Raw genomic sequence first — 21875 nt, 5'->3', positions numbered from 1 at the left:
GAGCAGAAGTCTGACGAAGCTAACAAGCAATATGAAGAATTAAAGCAGACCATAGAGCAGAAGTCTGACGAAGCTAACAAGCAAAATGAAGAATTAAGTAGACGAATGGAACAGAAGTTTGACGAAGCTAACAAGCAATATGAAGAATTAAGTAGACGGATAGAACAGAAATCAGATGAAACGAAACAGACAATTGTCCAGGTGGTGAACGACATTTCCTCACAGTTCGAGGAAAAGTTAAAAAGGATATCCGATGATTGTCAAGAAAAGCACAATCAACAAAACCAAGAAATTAGTGCTGTAAAAAAAGATTTAGAAGTAATAGAATCTTCCATTAAACAGCAAAAGATCCAGGTCAGCAACAACTCTAATAACATACGTGTAAATACACAGTTGTTAGCTACCATTCAGGAAGAGATTAGAACGTTACAGGCTAAAGACAACATTTACCGTAATAACTTGGGTAGTGATCGCTTTGAGTTGCCTCACTCACCAGAGATGAACTCGCCTTCGCCCGGATCTGATGAGGATATTATACTAGAAGAAAGTTGTCCGAAGAGCACTGATGAGCGAAACATAGATGGTGTCATAGCACAGCACGTCACGGATAGGAACTATCACTCAACAAGAACAAGGAATGAGAAAAAGAAGGTAAAATAAAGTGTTAAGATGAGTGAAATTAGAGCTATGAGCAAATTCAGTGGTAAGTGTAATGAGAATGCTACTTCTTTCTTAGAGAAATTCCAAGACGAATGCAATATAATGTCTATCGATCGATCACAATATATGAAATTAATACCCCATGTATTACTCCCACCTTGTTCCTTATGGTTTAAAGCAATACGTGATCACATTAGTACCTATGAGGAATTCAAAGCGGCACTGATCGCAAATTATGAAAATGACGTTTTGCTGGCAAATAGAGATGCCACCCTTAGAAATCAACACTTCAATCCTCGATTGCACAAATCTCTTGTAGAGTTTGTTGTAAATGTCTACAACGAATTAAAGGTCGTTAATCCTTTGCAATCGGAATCGAGAATAATAGCATCGATTCGAAATTTGCTTCCATTTAAACTGCAACAGATCTTATTTTCCACACAGTGTATGAGTTTCAGCCATTTATTGATGCTTGTCCAATGCTACGAAACTCAATACCATGCCATGAACCCACAATCAGGAATGGGTAAAAATAAGAATAATTCAGATCATTTGGTGCCTGTTCGGAATTTAAATATTCGGAGTGTGAATAATACAGGACCTAACCTAAGCCGAGTATACTCTAGCAATCAAAATGCGCACAATAGGCAAGGTTATGTAGAGAATCCGCCTAACCTAATTAATAGTAGCAATTCGTATGTTAGACCATATAGTCAAAATAGATTTAAAAATCGACGTAATGTATGGCGAAATTCCAGAAATGCAGCGAACTACGTGGATAGACGTAATTGGAGGACAAGAGAGGGCACTTCATACCAAAATCAGAATCACGATGAAAGACATGTACAACACAATGTAGAACCTAATCATGATAGCGCAGTACAGTGTACTTTATTAGAACCGTATGCAAGTTCGAATGTAACCTGATTACCGTTACTGAAATTAGGTTAAATTCATGTTAGTTGTAGATTCTTGTAAATTTTCATTTTAAGTTTATGTGTTAATATCAATAATGAAAACGATTCTTAAAAATACTTGAAATGCTTAAATAGAGCTTTAGGTAGACTGGAAAATTAATTTTCAAATGATTTTTATTCTTTCTTGTTAATATGAGGAATTATAATTCGATTTATAATTAATTAAAAGCAAAGATTATTTATATTAGATTGATTTGTGTTGAAAACTTAATTGTCAAAGATTATGTTAAAAAGAAGCTCTATTCTATAAAATCAATTATTCAACGACTACCTTGAAAGAAATTCTTCTTTATTATAATATTTTAGTGCTACGATGTATACCTTTATATGCAACATCTAACTTATTTATTATATAATGCGCTCTGACTATTTGTAACCAACGTTTGTCCTTTACGATTTTTGAAATCGCACCCTTCGACGACTAATTAAATAAGCGTCGATATTTTTAATAAGAAAATGTAATAATAATATAATGGATAATAATGAAATAAATATAATTAATGTAATTAAAGATAAATATTGATGAAATGAAAGAATTGTTACGAATGTATTTATATATATATGTATATGTGAAATATAATGAATAAATATACAAGGTGCGATCAAAATATGATGGACATATATAATATAAGAACACTAATGTAAACGGACCAGTGGTTCTTGAAGATAAAAGCCAAGCCTACTCATGACTTTTATATTCAGTCCCTTTGTCGAGCGACATTTTTTATACAACAAAATACTTTGGTTTGTGTAATATTTACCTGTACCTTGGGCAGAAAGTACTCATACATATGCACTATACTTAGTAGAATGTTCATTTCATATTAACAAAAGAAGAATGTTTTTAATATATGTATGATTATTATGGGATAGTTGATGATATGGACATGTTTTACGGTTACCTAGTCAGTGAGTTTGTGTACTTAACAGTTTTAAGAAAAGGATATTATAAGTTATATCAAATAATAAACCAGTTTAACATCGTTTATAGACGTTGTCAGTTTTATTAAAAAGGTGAGATTAATGGTATTTAAATATCGAAGCTAATATTTTTATGCCAAAGAATTACTACCACTTCGGATTTTTATCTCAGCAAACGAACCAGGTTTACGACTATCTTTTTGATAAATCGTTGTATAGTGCAAGATTTATTTTTATAGTGTTGTAACAAAAAACGTTAACGTAAAGTTCATTTATTTCTAATTTATCAGAAAATTAAAGAGAATATGTAGTGTAATTTTCTGCAAAAAATTTCTGGATTTCAAATTAACAATAAGTTAGTAACAAAATAGGCTAATAAGTTTTTAGTGCAAAGGTTAATCTTTAATGTTGTATCAACATTTTAGTTTTTTTGAATCGTTAGAAAAAATATGTAGTGTAACTTTCTGCAAGAAAAGTTGCTGAAATTCAGTTTAACAAAAGGTTAGCTGCAAAATAGGTTGATAAAATTTTTTAGTGCAAGAGTAAATGTAACAATAGTGTAACAATAGTGTAAATTAGTGTAACAATAAACTTTCTGCATTTTAGTTTATCAAAAACGTTAGAAACAATATGTGGTGTAATTGTCTGCAAGAAAGTTTTCTGGAATTCAGTTTAACAAAAAGTTAGTAGCAAAATAGCTAATTAAAATTTTTAATGGAATAGTTAATGTTTAATGTTGTAACAATATACATTTTGCATTTTAGTTTATCAGAAACGTTAGAAATAATATGTAATTTAATTTTATACAAAAAATTCTGGAATTTATTTTAACAAAAAAGGGTTTGTAACAAAATGTTAGTAAAACACTTTTAGTTCAAAATTTATTTGTATAGTGTTGTAACAATAAACATTCCGCATTTTAGTTTATCAGAGAAGTAAGAAAAGAATATGTAGTGTAATTTTCTCAAGAAAACTTTTCCGTAATTTCGTTTAACAAAAAGTTAATAAAATAATAAGTTAATAAAAGTTTTTTAGTGCAAAAGTTAATGTTTAATGGTGTATTAAAAACATTCTGCATTTTAGTTTATGAGAAACGTTAGAAAAAATGTGGTGTAATTTTCTGCAAGAATAGTGTCTGGAATTTAGTTTAGCAAACCGTTAGTAACAAAATGGGTTAGTGTAATGTTTTAGTGTTATTTGTATAGTGCTGGAACAAAAAGGTTACTGGAAAGTTCCACTTTTATAGTTTCAGAAAAGTTAGAAACAACGTGTAATATATTATCCTGCAAGAGAAAAGCTTCAGAAATTTAGTTTAACAAAAATTTTAATAGCAAAATATGTTAATAAAAATTTGCTACAATAGTTAATGTATAATGTTGTAACAAAAAGTTTCTGGAAATTAGTTTAAGAGAAAAGTTAGTAACCAAGTATGTTAGTAAAAGAGTTTTAGTGCAAAATTAACTGCATAGTGTTGTAACAAAAATGTTTCTGAAGGTTTCTCTATTTTTAGGTTATCAGATAATTTAGAAACAATGTCTAGTGTAATTTCATGCAAGAGAAGAGTTTCTGGATTTCAGTCTAATAAAAAAGTTAGTAACAAAATATGATAATAAAATATTATTTGTACAAAGGTTATTGTATAATGTTGTAGCAAAAAGTTGATGCATATTTTTTGTTTAAACAAAAAAGCTTTTCGATTTTATTTCGGCGAAGAACAATGCAAAATAGTAAAAAACAATTTCTGCTGCTTTGTTTTGTATTGTGTTGTCAGAAGTATTTCTGAAAAGTTTCAGTTGAACAGAAAAGTTATAAATAATGTACAGTATAATTTTCTTTAAAGGAGGAAACACTCTTAAATTTATTTCAATAGAAAATTATGTCTAAATAATGTACCAAAACTTTCTTTGCAAAAATCTTGCTGTATAATGTTGTAACAGTTAAATTATTAGAAATGAATTTATCGAAATAATGTACAAATTTTCGCTCAAATACACTATATATTCTTTTTTTATTTCTCTGATAAACTAAAATGCAGAATGTTTATTGTTACAACATTAAACAATAATTTTTGAACTAAAATTGTTTATTAACCTATTTTGTTACTAAGTTTTTGTTAAACAGATTTCCAGAAAATTTTCATGCAGAAAATTACACTACATATTGTTTCTAACGTTTCTGATAAACTAAAATGAAGAAAGTTTATTCTTACAATATTTAACATTAATTTTTACACTAAAATTTGTGTTAACATATTTTGTTACTAATTTTTGTTAAACTGAATACCAGAAACTATTGTCGAGAAAAATATGCTACATGTTGTTTCTAACGTTTCTGATAAACTAAAATGCAGATTGTTTACTGTTACAACATTAAACATTTACTTTTGCACTAAAAATGTTGTATTAACATATTTTGTAGCCAGCTTTTTGTTAAACTGGATTCCAGAAACTTTTCTTGAAAAAATTATGCTACGTATTGTTTCTAATGTTTCAGATAAACTAAAATGCAGAATGTTTATTGTCACAACATTAAACATTTAGTTTGCACTAAAAGCTTTTATTAAGCTATTTTGTTGCTAATTTTTTGTTAAACTGAATTTCAGAAACTTTTCTTGCAGAAAGTTACACTACATATTTTTTCTAACGCTTCTGGTAAACTAAGATGTTGATACAACATTAAAGATTAACCTTTGCCCTAAAAAGTTATTAACCTATTTTGTTACTAACTTATTGTTAAATTGAAATCCAGAAGTTTCTTTTGCAGAAAATTACAATATATATTCCTTTAACTTTTCTGATAAATTAAAAATAGATAAACTTTACGCTAACGTTTTTTGTTACAACACTATACAAATAAATCTTGCACTAAAAATGTTTTACTAACATTTTGTTACAATCTTTTTTGTTAAACTAAATTCCAAAAACTTTTCTTGCACAAAATTAACACAACATTTTTCTCCTATCTGCTGATAAGCTGAAGTGAAGAAACCTTTGTTTACAATATACATACAATATACAACTTTTGCACTAAAATATTTATTATATTTTGTTACTAACTATTTTGTTAAACGAAATTCCAGAAAACTTTTCTTTTGCAGGAGAATACACTAGATATTGTCTCTTCCGATAAAAAAATACAAAAATTTTATTTTCATTGAAAATTTATTATAGATAGTTGTAAATAGTATGAATACAAACATTTATTTATAAAGATAATAAAGAAACGAACTTTAAAGTAATACTTAAAAATGAAACTAAAATATCAAAAATAATCATGCGAATTGCACTTACAGTTGGAATCCAATTTTGAACAATTGAGATAGTTTTGAATTTCCACTGCTACAGACTTAGAATTAATTGATTTGCTCAATTATGATTTATTATGATGTGATGTGTTCTTCACAATAATAACTAGTTGGTTCATAAGTTACAAATTTACTGATTTAAATGTGCAACTGATGTATGTAATTTAGTAGTGAATAAACGAGATAAGTTCATGAAATACTGAAAAGTTTATATCACGTATTAGGGACTTGCAAAACAAGACATAGAGCTAAAATACACATCAGTATGAATGCTTTTCAGCTATGTAGTCAAAACAATTATATATCGTTGGAAATAATATTCAGACATATCTTTAAAAAATGTATGAAAAGTACCACTAAATGTCTTCAAATGTCTAACTACATTACTTGTGAATAACGTGCGCATTTTTAACTGGATATGTCAGATAAAATTATAGTAAATTTTAAAAATCTTTATCAAATATCTTAGTTTAATAACTAAATATGATTTCAATTGTATCTCTAAATTCACGAATCTCTTATTTCCTTACACATTCTTCTACGAATTTTCATCATGATTCTTTTTCATCCTTCTCCTGTAACTTAAAAACATGCTCATATCAGAATACTCTAAGGCTTCCGTAATCGTCCAGCTACACAAAACTTTTCAACTATCTTCTAGTAATTTAAATAATATACTAATCAGTACAGTATCAAATATTATCAAATAATTAAAAGTAGCCGTATAAACAAAATGTCTTGCATGTTCATGTTTATAATAAAGAAACATAAATACTATGGATGTATTTGAGACTTAAATCTATTAGGTCGAAAAAATAAATAATTTAAACCATTCACCGTCTGTGCTTTTAACGTTTGTCAGTGTTACCAACTGATAGATCATTTTCCTACCAATGTAGAGAAATTGTAATGTTCAGCTTAAATATAAAATGTGTAACTTTCATATGTATTCAAATGATATCAATCATCTGCTGAACGAAGGCCTCCATCATTTTCTTCTACATATTTCCGGCAGCTGATCTTTTCCATTTGTACAGTTTCTGCTAAACGACTGGTTATATATATACATTTTTATTTGATTGTCTTCTATGTACATTGGTTCTTATCTCTGAAAAATTCAATGTATGTTATTTTCGTCCTTCTTCTATCAGTTTTAGGTATGTAACCCCCCAGTTCCGTTTCTACTTCATTGCACTAGACTTGCGGACTTTAAAAAGTTTTCTGATCTCTAAGTTAGCAGCAAGCGAGCATCTGCAAGACTCTAACAGTATGTCAGTAGTCAACTTGCATTAAAAGTAGAGAATTGCTGATTTACACAAAGTTGGTGCCATTCTCGTTTCACTTGCTATTTTAACTTCCTTCTTATAAGTCTTATGATCATAGTACAGCCGGAAGTTATATTTCAAACAAAACCATTTGAATGCAGTATGTTTTGCTAAAAAAAATAATGTCATTTATTAAGCCTACGTCTCGTTGATTTTGTTTGAAGTATAGCAAATATAATTATAGTAATAATTATACAAATACAAAATAGATTGCCGCACTTCCTAATGCACATTTTGTCACAGAAATCACAAACTTAGAAAATATATTTTATGAAACAATAAAAATAATACGTTATTTTTATTTAGCATGAATATCAAGTATACTGAATAAAGCTTTCGTCATATCTAAAAATGTACCAATCCTAATTCTTAATAGAGTTACTTAGATATTTATTACATCCTTTGTGACGGTGTGTAGGGTTGTTAAAGGGTATACTTTATCGAGTGCTATCTTAAAATAAGCCAATTCTCATTTGCTTAGAATGAAGTCCAGCTATTCCAATTTCTGGAAACTTCCCAATGGACATACTTTCCTCGGTTATAAATCACAGTAATAGCTGAAATTCTACTTTAAACCACGACGCCCTTCTCATGTAGCCTTAATCTTAAATTTTCGTCATTCAAAAAACCAGTGAAACAGTAACTCAACAATTTCCTGAAATAGTTAAGTTCAGTAATTTAATCCAATAAAATAGCAATGGGTGAGAATATTTTCTAGTTTATCTAACATATTCCATTCTTAATTCAAAAGCACGAAGAAAATAGTTTAACACATTCAATACTTAAGCACACTTCTCAACTAAAATAGTATCAGGCTGCCGTGAATACCATATGCAACCCACAAAACAGTTATGAAATGTTGATTGCATAATCTTCTAGGTGTCAAAAATTTGATAATCATCCTTATTATTATATACACAAAATATTTCGGTCTCTCATTCACACTAGATCCTATAGTTTAGTCATGCTAATAGTTGTCGCCAATTGTGATGCTGTTTGCCTTCTACCTAATGCTGTAGAACAATTTCACTAAACTATATTGTTCCAAGTAGTATCCCTTATTATAAATCAAATGTTCCAATTTGTATATAAAGCTAATCCAAATATACACAATCATACTATTAATGTCGCTACCTACTCTTTTTAGATGATACCAAAGTTGTCCTAACGTGCATTACATATATCTCCTTTACTAATCAATTTTTATACATATAGTCGCTATTGAGCTCTCAGTGGAAAATAATTGTGGGTTTTCAGTGTTAAAAGCAATATTCTACAGTCAAGCAATCAACTTCAATAATGTAGGACAACTTATTATTTTCAATCCATTTTCTTCACCGTAATATATTATGTATACGGATAGATACAAAATCTATTTTCATATGCAGAAATTCATCCGTTAACTGTACCATATTAGGCTTGCAACATTATTTACCTACAATATTTTTTCTTTATAAATTGTTTGCTACCAAATCTTCTTAAACAGTAAATAGTATTGTCCATAAAAATAAGTCACTTCTAAAACGAAATGCTTTCTCTTATTCAGAGTATATTTCTATTTCAAAACATTGTGCCCGCAGTTCTCCCATTTCCTCCTACATTCTCCTTCTACCAAATTATTAATGCGTACTTCATACATTCCTCTTTTTTATCCGAATATATAATCGTGAGAGAGTATAATCGTTGTCATTACACGAAACAATATTATTCTGAACTTATGTAAAATGAGAAATATGATAATTCCTACCAAACAATTACAAAAGATCACTTGTATTTCTTACATACAAATAATTTCCGTATATGAATATAAGCAAGTACGAAGCAGTTGAACCGATGAGGTTTGACCTTGGAAGTTAGTGGTCTTCAAAGAAAAAAGAATGCTTCCTGCTGTCCTGGAAGCGTGAGTATGAAGGGTGAGTAAGTGTCCTTCAGCCGTATGTTAATGTTAATGGAAAAAGATTAGTTATTAGCATACTACCACAAGTTTGATTCAAATAAAAGGTACATCATGCTTACTTATGTACTTCAACTACAGTTCGGCAATGGAACTACATACGTGAAAAGGTAAATTGCATACGCGTAATTAAAGTGTAAGTACTTTGGATGTAACATATGTTCAAATGGCAATACAGTAAGTACACATAGTAATACTACTTACAGGTAATAAGTATAAAAACTAAATACTGTCAATGTTACATGCGCAAAGAGGCAACAATGTAGTAATGAGACTACAGTCCAGTAAAACGTCATCATAGGCATGTGTAATTACATGTCAGTAATTGTTCCTAAAGTACCGGTAGAAAATCAGTAACAATAAAGTTTAATTACAAATGGGTCCTTGTACTTCAATTAAAATATTCAGTACTTCAACGAGTGTACTCGAGTAATTAACGCGTATGTACTTAGAGTAATCAAAATATTCATTACTTCAACGACAGTACTTATAGTATGTACATAGAGTACCTAGAGTGTAAGTACTTTCAAGGTCAAAAATGGACTATGAATCCAGATGTGCACTACTCTTTTCTACCTGGATAATATTTGAAGAAAGTGTAGCAAATGTTGATTTTTGATTTCTTTCTAAAGGGACTTTTTATTTGTTCCTTTTTGATAATAATATGGTTTGTATTGATTTTTTGTATTTATAATCATCTACATGTATTCCGATTAATCTTACTGAAAACTGAAATGATATATAAATAACCGTCGATGTTCTTCGAAAGAATTATTAAGACTTATTCGTAAATGAGATATTTTAGATAATATAATGTTCTTCTCACTTTCAGGTAGTAAGTGATTAATATAAGTCAAAAACGTGACCAGGATTATTTCAATTAGAATTCAGTTACCATGCTCCGATTGGGAAACTAGATCTGATGGTAATTTTTAGGAATAAAGAAATGATATTCGACATTTATAGAATACCTCGTATATTGTTTTCGTTTTAACAAAAGAAACATTGACCAAAACTTTAAACCCACTATATTTTAAACTATAATAGTAAAGATTTCCGATATCTAACATATCCTTCCTCAGACATTATATAACATAAATACGTATATCTTTATGTTATATAGGGTATGAGAAAGGATATCTTACATATCTGAATCCATTACGATTATAGTTTAAAATATGTTGAGTTTAAAGCTTTAGTTAGTGTTTTTTGGTAAAATAAGCAATCCTAAGCCATGGATTGTTTGCTATTGTTTTCGTGCCTCTACAAATCCCTCCATTGCTTAGATTGAAAATCAGAGCTGAATGTTGAATACAATTACCTTACCATTACGACTACAATAGAAAATGATGTTACAGGACATGTCGTAAAATTATGTAAAATTATGTCACAAGTATAATTGTTTTAAAACTTCATGATATAAGTGAGCTTCAATTCTTTCCACAACTCTTACAGCGTGGGGATGAAATCCGTCATAAATGATGTGCTACTTCTTTGGTAATGCTAGATATGAGAATTAGTCATAAATGTAATTACACTCTCCCTATAGAAACGAATGTTGATAGTTATCAAACTATGCTAAATGATGTTTATTTTATTTTACATCTGGGTCTAAAGTGTCGCAAACAGTTATATCTTCATAAAATAAAGTTTAGTGAATGGATGAACAAGAAACGTGTGGCACCTTTTCTGGGTTGTCATAGTGAATCTGAATTGCCAGTAATCATATCTTATCTTATGGCATACGATTATATGTCTTTTGTTCGGAGATGACAAAATCATTGAATCACAAACGTTTGCATGATGAATCAAACATTAAGATTTTACATCTTATGACCAACATAGCATTATACGATATTCTTGCAGAGAGTAAAGACTATTTGTAGATTATTAAAAGTAGCTATTGATTAATGTAGATATTGATACGGAGTTTTAGCATATTATACACTTACATCTAGTCTATGTTATTAAAGTCTTGTGACTACTAGTGAAGTTATTATTGATTCTCAATAAGAAGTCATATTTTAGAAAGTACGTACATATTTCATTAAAATTATGTTTATGTAGTAAAATTAAATAGATAAAATATAAAACCTGATACTTTTGTTTGGGTTCCACACAAGCTAACTCGTCTATTCCGTGCTCAACCTTCAAGATAATGAAGTAACTTGACCAGCAATATGGATATCGAATTGAGTCATTGATGAAACACTCAAAAGTATATCCGCATTCCATGCTCCAATTAGCTACTCTTGGCAGCCGCTGATCAAATTGATATGTCACGCTGAAGAAGAAATATTCAACAATAAAATGAATACAAAAATGTGCGAATAAGTGGCTAGGAAAAACATGATGGTATATCGCATTTTCTAACCTTCCAATAAACTGGAAGCGAAGGTTCAACACCCCTTCCTCGGAAGATGAATTTCATAAAACAACAATACCAAACGTGATTCTACTGCTACCTACAAGTACCTTTCCGATATTAAACTACCTAATATACTTATAAGTTTGATCACAACGTATTTCATCTAATAACTCAATTTTACCGAAAGTTGTATTTACCATTGGGTTCGACCTAGCTGATCATGTTTAAATAAGAACTAACTTAATTTCTCAAAATAAAACAACAATGTCACTTTTATTAAGAACTAAATCTACTGAGAGTTGTACATTCGTCCATCCAGAAAAAATATTTTTTTCCTCTGGGAATACATTTGTATCTCTTATACTTCATTATACTTTTTCTTATAATATGTTCCCATTTTAGCACCCACAGTTCGTTATTTTTGCTATTGATCTCACAATATTGTTCGCTACTCAATACATAAGTAATAACACAATAAACGAATTGTCGTTAAATATCTCTGATATTATTGTTATTCGACCTCAATACATTAAATGGTTTCTTACACTTCATCGTTCGAAGCGTTATATTATTGCCACTATCACAAAATAAACAAGTACGTAGATACTGCTTCCTAGAAACCGCAAACAAAATCGAATTACTGTCGCAAATCTGAAATATATAACTAATAATTCATCGTTAATATGTATAAATTTAAATTACTTGATTCCATTTTTCCTCTCTCTTCCGGTTTATGCAACATGTAAGACCAATGTTTGATCTTATGCCGAATATACACGAATATTAATATAAATAATGTCATTGCAAAAAGTGGTTCCAGAAGATGCGATTTGTTAACTTGTGGACAAAACAAAATAACAAAAGAACCCTGGACCATAGCCTAACAATCATATAAACTTTGCTTACTTTTTGAATGGCCCTCTTATAAAATTACAGATTAATTGATATTCAATTTTCTGTTTTTTAATATTACAATTATTTCTTATTTTACATTATCATTACTTATAATTACAAATATACTCCAATAAATAACTCACACAAAGGCATATAAATAAATAGCATCTATAAGTTATAATAAAATATTGGCAGATTTTTGCATCATCAATTATCCCAAAAGTATAATAGCTTTCTATAGGAGCCAAGTAAAATAAAGTTGATATGCAAGTCGGGTAAAGGTGTAATATGCTAGTTCATATCTTATTTGGGCACTAAATATATATCAGTGAAAACAAATCATGATTTGAACTTTACAAATAAATTAATGTTACCCGTAACGTAAATTCTTATCAAAGTTAACATTGTAAGTAGACGTAACAATAAAACTAACTAGTTTGTATTTTGCTGTAAACACATGCATCAAGAAATGTAAAGCGCTTAATAATTCCATACAGTTGAAAAATTATTTTGCACGAAGTTATTATCAGGTAAACAAGTGTCCTCTATAATATCATCTAAAACCTAATAACAATTAAGTACTGAAATATGTTGGCATCGACATATTCTAAAATCTTAAGACCAGCTTCATTTTCAGAAAAGTCAGCCAAAGGACTTAAACTACTAATACAAGAGTATAATTACTAGTAGGTTACTGACGTAATTCTTACTCGTTCCACTCAGATATCTTTAGCATCAAGTAACGTTACGTAAATGGTTGAATTAGGTCAAACTGAACAGCGAATTCTTGCCTAGAATTTCGTATAAAGTGTGCTGCATTGTTTCCTTGTACACGATTTTAGATATTTCTGTTGCCTCTAGAAATGTTATGGAATCTAAAGTTGCATGTTGGATTGAATCTACTATTTCGATTATTTCTAAAATTTTGGATATCACTATCTCTGTTGACATTAGATTCGGTTGAGTTATTCCTGGCATTCTGAAAATATCTCTTGCTTTTCAACCTATTACTATCATCATTGTTGACAATTATAGGCAATTAGTTACCTGTTTCCTGTTTGAACTATTATATATCACAATTAGATTTTCAAAATTTTAAACTATAAAAAGTAGATGATTAAAGTTAATAAGTTAGAAGCATACTATACAGGCGATGATACGGAATTCCAGTTGAAAGTAACAATTTTAAATCCTTATAGGCTGTTATAACAAAGTCAGTAATGATTTTATCTACTTTCCAATCGTAACGCTATTCCTTTTCTTAAACTCCTGACTAGCTAGAAGAAAATTGTTCTCAAAATTAGTTATTAATGCTCTATTAAAATCACAATAACTGTGTAAGTTATTCTGAGTAGCTATAAACCACAAAAAACGTTGTAACGAATATAATCTAACATTGTAAGAACACTATACCTATCTACACCTATCAAATCACACTCAGCTTCCAATTTTTCAAGAAATGTGCTAACTGGAATATAATCAGAACATCCACTAGTCTTTGTCATTGATCTTATTTAACAACATTTAAAAGGTGTTTTAAAATTCGTTAATTTGCTATTATTTACGTGAGCATGTATTATCTGTCACGAAAGTAAATGTACACCTATTTTTCGAGTCTGGCACTTCTGCGCTCCATCCGTGGAGAGTATGAGAATTAAATCAATCAAATGTTTACTGAGGGGCAAAAGGAAAAGTTTAATCTGAATAAGACATTGCAGAGGAGCACAAGCTGTGAATAAGAACAGTGCGTAGTGTAAATAAAGGACGACACCGAAAGAGAAAGCCAGAAACAGCTGTTAAACTTAGAAAAAAGAGTAAAAATTGTTGAAGTGGGAACATAAAACACAAATACAACAAATATGCCGACAACTAAATGCTCACCTTGTCCTGATCTTGGTGTAGTGGTTAAGGTGCTGACTTACAAACGCAAAGGTCGCCAGTTCGAGTCCTCGACAAGGACGTTTTAAAAAATTTTTGTTAATAATACATACAGCTCATGAGAGATGCTAAAAGAGGTCGTATTTAGTTTTTCGTAGCAATTATTATTGGTAATGTTTAGTACTGATAATACTTTTTGTCTTTGCGTATTGCTTTTATTCTTTCCTTCATTTCAAAAGAGAAGAATATCCGAACAAAGGCCACCAAAATTCCTCATATTTTGAATGCAAACGCCATTTGCAATTAGTGAAGAATAGAAATTGAACGTTCCGGTGTAGCTGCAAAAAGTAAAAAGAAAAACATGGAAGTGGAGTGTTCGAATCCATACTGATAATTATTAAAAATACAATTTCTACATGCCTTACACCTCCCGACCACGATTCTACGTTAGCAAGTAAGAGGTTTGTGTTTAGGTTAGGCTGGTTAATACGTTTTGCAAACGGACCCGGTTTAGCTCTGACGCACCACAGGTGCGAGAAGGGAGCAAAACACTTTTTCTCCCTCCCTCTGTGTGTCTATTTATCTATCTATCTGTATATATATAACGCTATTTGTGAATGCCATAACCACTCTAATTTTCAGCGGATTGAGACGAAACTTGGCACAAACATTAATTGTTGAAATATCTTCATGAGTTTGTTCATCAGAAGAAAATCAGATGAAATTGTTCAAAATGGCGGCCCTTCAAACTCTTAAAAACTTCCAAGGGAACCAAATTTCACCCATAAATAGGTATTCAGAAAGGTTGAATAACTTTTCCTCTTTTACTGAAATATTTGTGTGCAGAGACTTATTGAAATATTAGACCCAATTAATCGCCCTAAAGAAGGTTCACGTCTTTCGCTACGGTCAGGCCTTTTTTTCCAGGAGGGGGTTATTTTCGTATCGGAACAAGACGATTGTTAGTGATGATATGAAATTACACATTGAAAGTGAAGTAACTTGTGAAACGTGTTATTTGAAAGAATAACATAATAAATGTGCTTTCCCTTAACACAGAGAACTGTAAATCATGTATTTCGAGTTCGGGAGCCTGAAAGGTAGGCAACATTAGTGGTAAGTAAAATAATAATAATAATAATAATAATAATAATAATAATAATAATAATAATAATAATAAAATATGTTGTTTGTGGCAAGGCGATATCTTCTTCAATTCTTCTTCAAACGTAATGATTGTAACGCCAAATCTCCCTCACAAACAAAATATTAGCAATTTATATCGAGAGAACGAGAAATTGTAGAGTGATGGGAGCATTGGACAGTATGCACTCATAGTACTCAAAACAATAAGCGATTTCAATGCAAAATGAACGAAGAGTCATTGTCATGGGTAGTCATGGGGCCACGGCAGAGCCCTCTTTAGGCAAAATGTCAATAACTTATATCGAGAGAACAGGAGGTGATAGTGAGATGGGACCAACGTTGGACACCGTGGACCTATAAGGCGCATCGAAAAAATTAGGGGTGCGCCAGCCAGCCTTACTTATTTCCACATAAAAATATAAAATTATATTGAAGAAATACACACACGAGTTTCATATTATTATTAATATTATTATTATTATTATTATCGACAGCGTCTTTTCATTACGTGTGCATGTTTGACATGAAGCCAAAGAGAAGATCCATCATTCGTAGAAAGAATAAGAATAGTCAGTTACCTTAACTGAGAACGACAGCGAAAAATACGAAATGAGTGACTACCTTTAGGAAAGGAAACAATACTTTCTCTCAAATGGATAAAAAATCAAGCCGAAATAGATTTGAACTCGCATGGACGGCGCGAAAAGCCAGTTCATTGTCCACTTTTCTTTTAACTGACTCACCGAACGTGTTTCAGTAACTTACTTATTGCTAATTTTATCTGCTTCACTCGTTTAACTTGCTTTTTCAAATAACTTATAACGACAGGGACACGAACACAGAAACATCAAGGACAGTTAAAAATCATAGATGCTCCCCCCCGGGAATCGAACCCGGGACACCATACACCAAAGGCGCACGTACTATCCACTAGACCAGCGGAGAGGGCACCGCTCACTCCCTGTGTCGTTAGGGATTACGACCACTGTGTTGCCAGCTATCACTTCTGTGGATTGTATATTATGATCACATGTTTCTTCTTTGCTGGAAGGGTTAAACCTACATTCTATGTAATACATGAGGTATTTAGACCTACATGCTCTTCATATAATGTAATAAAAGGGTCATGCTGGGAATAAAAGGGTCATTCCTTGGACAAAACCGAAACTATTGGCTTTAGAAATATTTACCTACGAGGCATGCGTAGTAGTATATTTCAGAATGGTTACTTTTTAGTTCAGTAAACGAAGAAAGGGGTATAAAAAATCAAATATGTCGCGTCAACGAGATCGAAAAGAATTCACAGAGGCGGAAGCAGATGTGTAGTAATACAACAACTTGTTTAAATTGATAATTAGTTCTTTATTCTGTAGTAGATCTATCACAACTTTACGGGAGAGCAGAGAAAGACTTACTAACGCTATCATATAGTAAGCTTTAGTAACACGATCATATACACACAAATGGATGTAACTGTGAGTACTACAACTTGGATTTAACGAAAGCCGTTTAGATATTCAGTGGTTTTCAGGATTGTATAAGAGACAAAAAGATAAGACACAATACAATTCTTCATACCTCAGCTTCCAGTAGCTAGATACATGCAATTTGTGGTTAGATACTGAAAGTGCTGTCGGATCTTAATACATGACGTATTGCAGGATACAAAATGCTTTGCATTACTTGTTTGGATGTAGACAGCTACTAGCTTAGTGTTCTGAAAGGTTGTGTATAAACTAGGTAAAGCCAATTCCGGAATTATTACTTTTCAAATTCCCGAAATTCGAAAAATACCAATTTTGGAATAATTCCAGAATTCGGAATAGTCCGGAATTTAGAAATTTATTTTTCCGTTAACATTCCGGAATTCGAAAAAATGCGGATTTTTTCGAAATCCGGAGTTTTTCTCAATTCCGGAATTTTCTAAATTAAGGATTCTTTCCGAGTTCCGAAATTCTTCTGAATTCCGGAATTTAACTGAATTCCATAATTTTGCGAAATCTGGAAAGTGAAAGTTTCGCTTCCGGAAAATAAATTTATTTTGGTTAATATGAATCATGGCGGAAATAAGTCTTTGACCAGGTAATGGCCACTCCTTTGAAAGAAATAGATTGTATGAGAATTCAATCTGTCATATTTGCAGTTTCGTGTGGAGAAAAAACAAACTTGTGAACCAGCGGTTTAAGAAAAACTCAAGTTATTAATGTAAACTTTGCCGACTTCATAAAAGAAATACGAAAGACATTTTGGATCGAAGAAATATAACATACAAGTTTGCAAGCGGAGACAAAGAAACCTAACGTAACCAGATTAAAAACGAATCGTTTACCGCTTAGCGATCGCGGTTCAGTGGTCGAGGTGCTTGTGTGAATGCACGTTGTATTTTTTTTTTAGTTTAGGATTTTGATGGCGATTGATCGGCGATTTATTATATTCAGATATTTGAATACTCCGGTATTTCAATACTTGAACTATCAAATCTACAGGAATAATAATAGTAATAATAATAAACTAATAATAATTATTATTATTTCATAGAAGATTAAAAGCTAGGAGCTAATTATCGCTCAGGTCATGCCATTACAAGCAGAAACGTGACATTTGGAAAGAATATTTCGGTTTGGTTTAATGTTGCTCACGAAAAGAGGAGTTTCTCATCTCGTTTCTAAAACAAATAAAATAACATGAGAATTAACATTTTACACTCGAGACGGGTCAAGGCTAACTCAAAATTTTCGTCTCTCTTTGGAGATGAGAATCGAGACGAGACGAAAAGTATGGTAAACATTTCTCGTCTTGTCTCGATTCTCGAAATAGTGTATGTCCATTCTTTAAGTAACAATTGTATGTCCATTCTTTAAGTAACAATTGCTCTGTAGACTGAATCTCATAGGCTATTTCGTTACATTATATTTCAGAACTCATTGAATTATGCTCTGTGTAGATATTTTTTGTAGCAAAGCTTTTATATTTACCTCTGCATATCCTAAAAATTAGTTTATTATATGCCTTACTATTGCGTGATATTCAGTTTTATTTATTACAGTTATTTTCCTTTAAACATGCAGTAGAATACTTTCTGCATGAAACTTCAATGGAACGTTCTAGTTTAAAATGTTGGTAGTTGCAGAGGTGTGTCTTGAAGGTACGGAACCCTTTCCCCGAAATCTCTACTTTTAATTAAGTTTTGCAAAATTTTAATGGCAAGTTTAAAACTTTTATTTTTATTATTATTATTATTATTATTATTATTATTATTATTATTATTATTGAATGAAATGAAATTTTGAGTTTTACGTCCCACGGTTATGCCGGTTAGAATAAAGGAGACGGTGATAATGAGTAATGAATGAAATGGTGGAATGAAGAAAGTGGGAGGAAACGGGAGAACCCCGAGAAAACCCACGCACACGGTGTTTGTCCTTCACAAAGTTCACTTGGCGGGAGCAGGGTTTGAACCCGAGACCCCTAGCACCAGAGGTGAACGCTCTACCACTGAGCCACCGCGGCCTCTATTATTATTATTATATCAACACCGTGTATAATCTTTAAAAGATATACGGTTTGTATCTGAATCATCATCATCATAGGTATTCTGCCTCTATTCGCAGGTCACTTGCCGCAGCTGAGAAGCTTCCATGCTCCACGGTCCTCCGCTAACCTTTTCGTCTTCGCGTATGATTTTTCTGTTTTAATGTCATCCATTAATTGTAGTCTCCTTAGCCCCCTCCCTCTCTTTCCCGCCACCATACCCTCTAGGACGTTCCTCATGATACAATCTCTTCTTAGGCAATGTCCGAACCAGTTTCTCTTCCTCTTCCTAATAATATCTAAAAGTGTTCTTTTCTCACCCACCATTTCTAACACTCTCTTATTCGTTCTCCCCTCTACCCAACTAATTCTTTCCATTCTTCTCCACACCCACATTTCGAAAGCTTCCAGTCGATTTTCGTCACCTTTACGTAGTGTCCACGTTTCCGCCCCATACAGTACAACACTCCACACGAAGCATTTTATGAGTCTTTTTCTCAACTATTTATTCAAGGTACCACAAAACAGACTTCTTCCTCCTAAAGGCTTCTTTCGCCATTCCTATCCTTGCTTTTATTTCACGTTCGCATTTCATGTCATTACTAAGAATACTACCCAGGTATCGAAAAGTATTCACTTGTTCTATTTTCTCCCCTCCTACTTTTATATTTGACACAGACCCCTTCGTTCCAATCACCATGGCTTTTGTCTTTCTAAAATTTATTTTCATCCCATATTCTTCAAAGCCTTTTCTCATTTTTTCTAACATTTTATTGATTTTCTTTTCAGATTCTGGAACAAGCGCCATATCGTCTGCAAATCTTATGCATCTAATCATTCTACCTCCTACCGAAATGCCATCATCATCATGTAGGCTCTTTTTCACTATCTCTTCTAGATAGACATTAAATAGTGTTGGCGAGAGGCAGCATCCTTGTCGAACTCCCCTTCCAATTGCAATCTCTTCAGTCAGTTCTTCCCCTATCCTAACACTTACTTGTTGGTTCCTATCTTTCCATTCCAACCCTATCTTTGTTAGAACTCCCAACAACAATTCCCAAATCACGCGGTCAAAGCCTTTTCTAGATCAATAAATGCAACATACACCTCTTTCCCTTTTTCTATAAATCTTTCACCGATCGCCCTTAATAATCCAATAGCATCTCTTGTGCCCTTGCCTCTTCTGAACCCGAACTGCTCCTCCTCAATATCTTTATTTGTTCTTCCATATAACCTTCTGTTCAGTATTCGGAGCAGAATTTTAGCTGCATGAGATATGAGACTAATAGTTCTATAATCCTCACATCTCTTTGGGTTCGATTTCTTAGCCATCGGCATCGGTAGCCGTGCGGGTCTCAGCCTTGATTTTAAGAACTACAGTATATACTTATATTGGTGATTACGACATTTGAGGCTGCCTCGTAACAATAAAAAAAAAACTCTTGTCTTCTCGTTATCTAGACGAGACGAGATACACTAAAATTGCCCTACGAGATGCACTAAAATTACGAGACGAGACGCACCCCTATCGTGAGCAACACTAAAAGTATTCCACATTACTGCTTACATTTCTCATGGCTTTCGCTTTACATGTATCTGAATAGTAAAACCTAATTGACTGTTGATCTCGGTCGTCGAGAAGTCTCCAGGAGGGAAGGACATAGGTCACGTTCTGGGTTTGAGTTCCAAAGGGGCAAGTATTCGGGCTCGGGCCAAAAAGTGTTAAAAGTTATAGGCTTCAGCCAAACATGTTCAAAACAGCTGGGACCGGTTTAGGCTTCTCAACGGCTTGAGAGGCTCGGCTTACAGCTCATTCACTATCGAACCAAGCCGAGAAGTGAGCCGTGCCAACAGCTCACCCAACCGAGCCGATTTGAGCCATCGGCTTAGTTGAGCTGAGTCGAAACGTGCCGATGGACTAGTTTCAACTTAGCTGGCTCGAACCGGTTCACATGAGCCGAGTAGGTGACCCATCCCAACCGAGAAAGCTCGAGCCATCGGCTCAATTGAGCTGAGTCGATGGCTCGTTCCAACTGAGCCGGCTCAGATCATCAACACAATTGGGCCGAACCGTTGGCTCATCCCAACCGAGCTGACTCGAGCTGTTGGTTAAGTTGATACGAGCCGAGCCGGTTGATATCACTACCCGAGTTAGTCTTCTGCTTGGGTTCAAGAATTCGACCGCGCGGGTTTCAGCCTTGATTTTAAGAACTACAGTATATACTTATATTGGTGATTACGACATTTGAGGCTGCCTCGTAATGATAAAAAAAACTCTTGTCTTCTCGTTATCTAGACGAGACGAGATACACTAAAATTGCCCCAAGAGATGCACTAAAATTACGAGACGAGAAGCATCCCTGTCGTGAACAACACTAAAAGTATTCCACATTACTGCTTACATTTCTCATGGCTTTCGCTTTCCAGCCTAATCAAGCCATTATTTCAAAACGAGTTAAAACGAGCTGAACGAGCGAGCGAGCGAGCCATTATCAAACTCGACTCAACTCGAAACTCGACCTCGAAAACAGCGACTTGGCTCGGAACTCAACTCCAGAAATTACCTTTGAGTCGACTCGAATTAAACTCTAGTCGAGTCGAATTTTGCCTCGACTCGTGCTCATTCCTATTCGTATTTGTATTTTATGTTTCCACTGCAACAATTTCTACCCTTCTTTCTCCGTTTACCTGCTGTTTCTGGCTTTGTCTTTCGGTGCCGTCCTTTATCTACACCATGCACTATTCTGATTCCCAACTTGTGACCCGCTTCAATGCGTTATTCAGTTTAGGCTTTTCTCCCTACCTTGACTAATCGTGTGATTGATTTAATTCTCACTTTCCGCGCAGGACCAAAAAAAATATTATTATTATTATTATTATTATTATTATTATTATTATTATACTATTGAAGTAGCAC

At 32.5% G+C, this 21875-nt stretch overlaps 1 protein-coding gene across 3 annotated transcripts in view; it reads right to left on the bottom strand.

The window, feature by feature from the left end:
• Nucleotides 1-21875, bottom strand: part of LOC145660619 (pickpocket protein 28-like) — a 201714-nt gene that overhangs the window by 158299 nt on the left and 21540 nt on the right. For 2 of the 3 annotated variants that reach the window (XM_081725896.1, XM_081725897.1), the window contains exon 2: nucleotides 11236-11425. The exons of the other annotated variant lie outside the window; for it this stretch is intronic. In XM_081725896.1, coding sequence (XP_081582022.1) covers nucleotides 11236-11376 — 141 coding nt within the window. In that variant the 5' untranslated portion in view covers nucleotides 11377-11425. The remainder of the gene's footprint in view (nucleotides 1-11235; nucleotides 11426-21875) is intronic. 3 annotated transcript variants of the gene reach the window in all.

This window comes from Thermobia domestica, chromosome 9 (genome assembly GCF_964235325.1).
Source record: "Thermobia domestica chromosome 9, izTheDome1.hap1.1, whole genome shotgun sequence".
Classification (NCBI taxonomy): Eukaryota; Metazoa; Arthropoda; class Insecta; order Zygentoma; family Lepismatidae; genus Thermobia; species Thermobia domestica.
The sequence above is the reverse complement of the archived record's forward strand: the minus strand, read 5'-3'. Positions and strand labels throughout refer to the sequence as shown.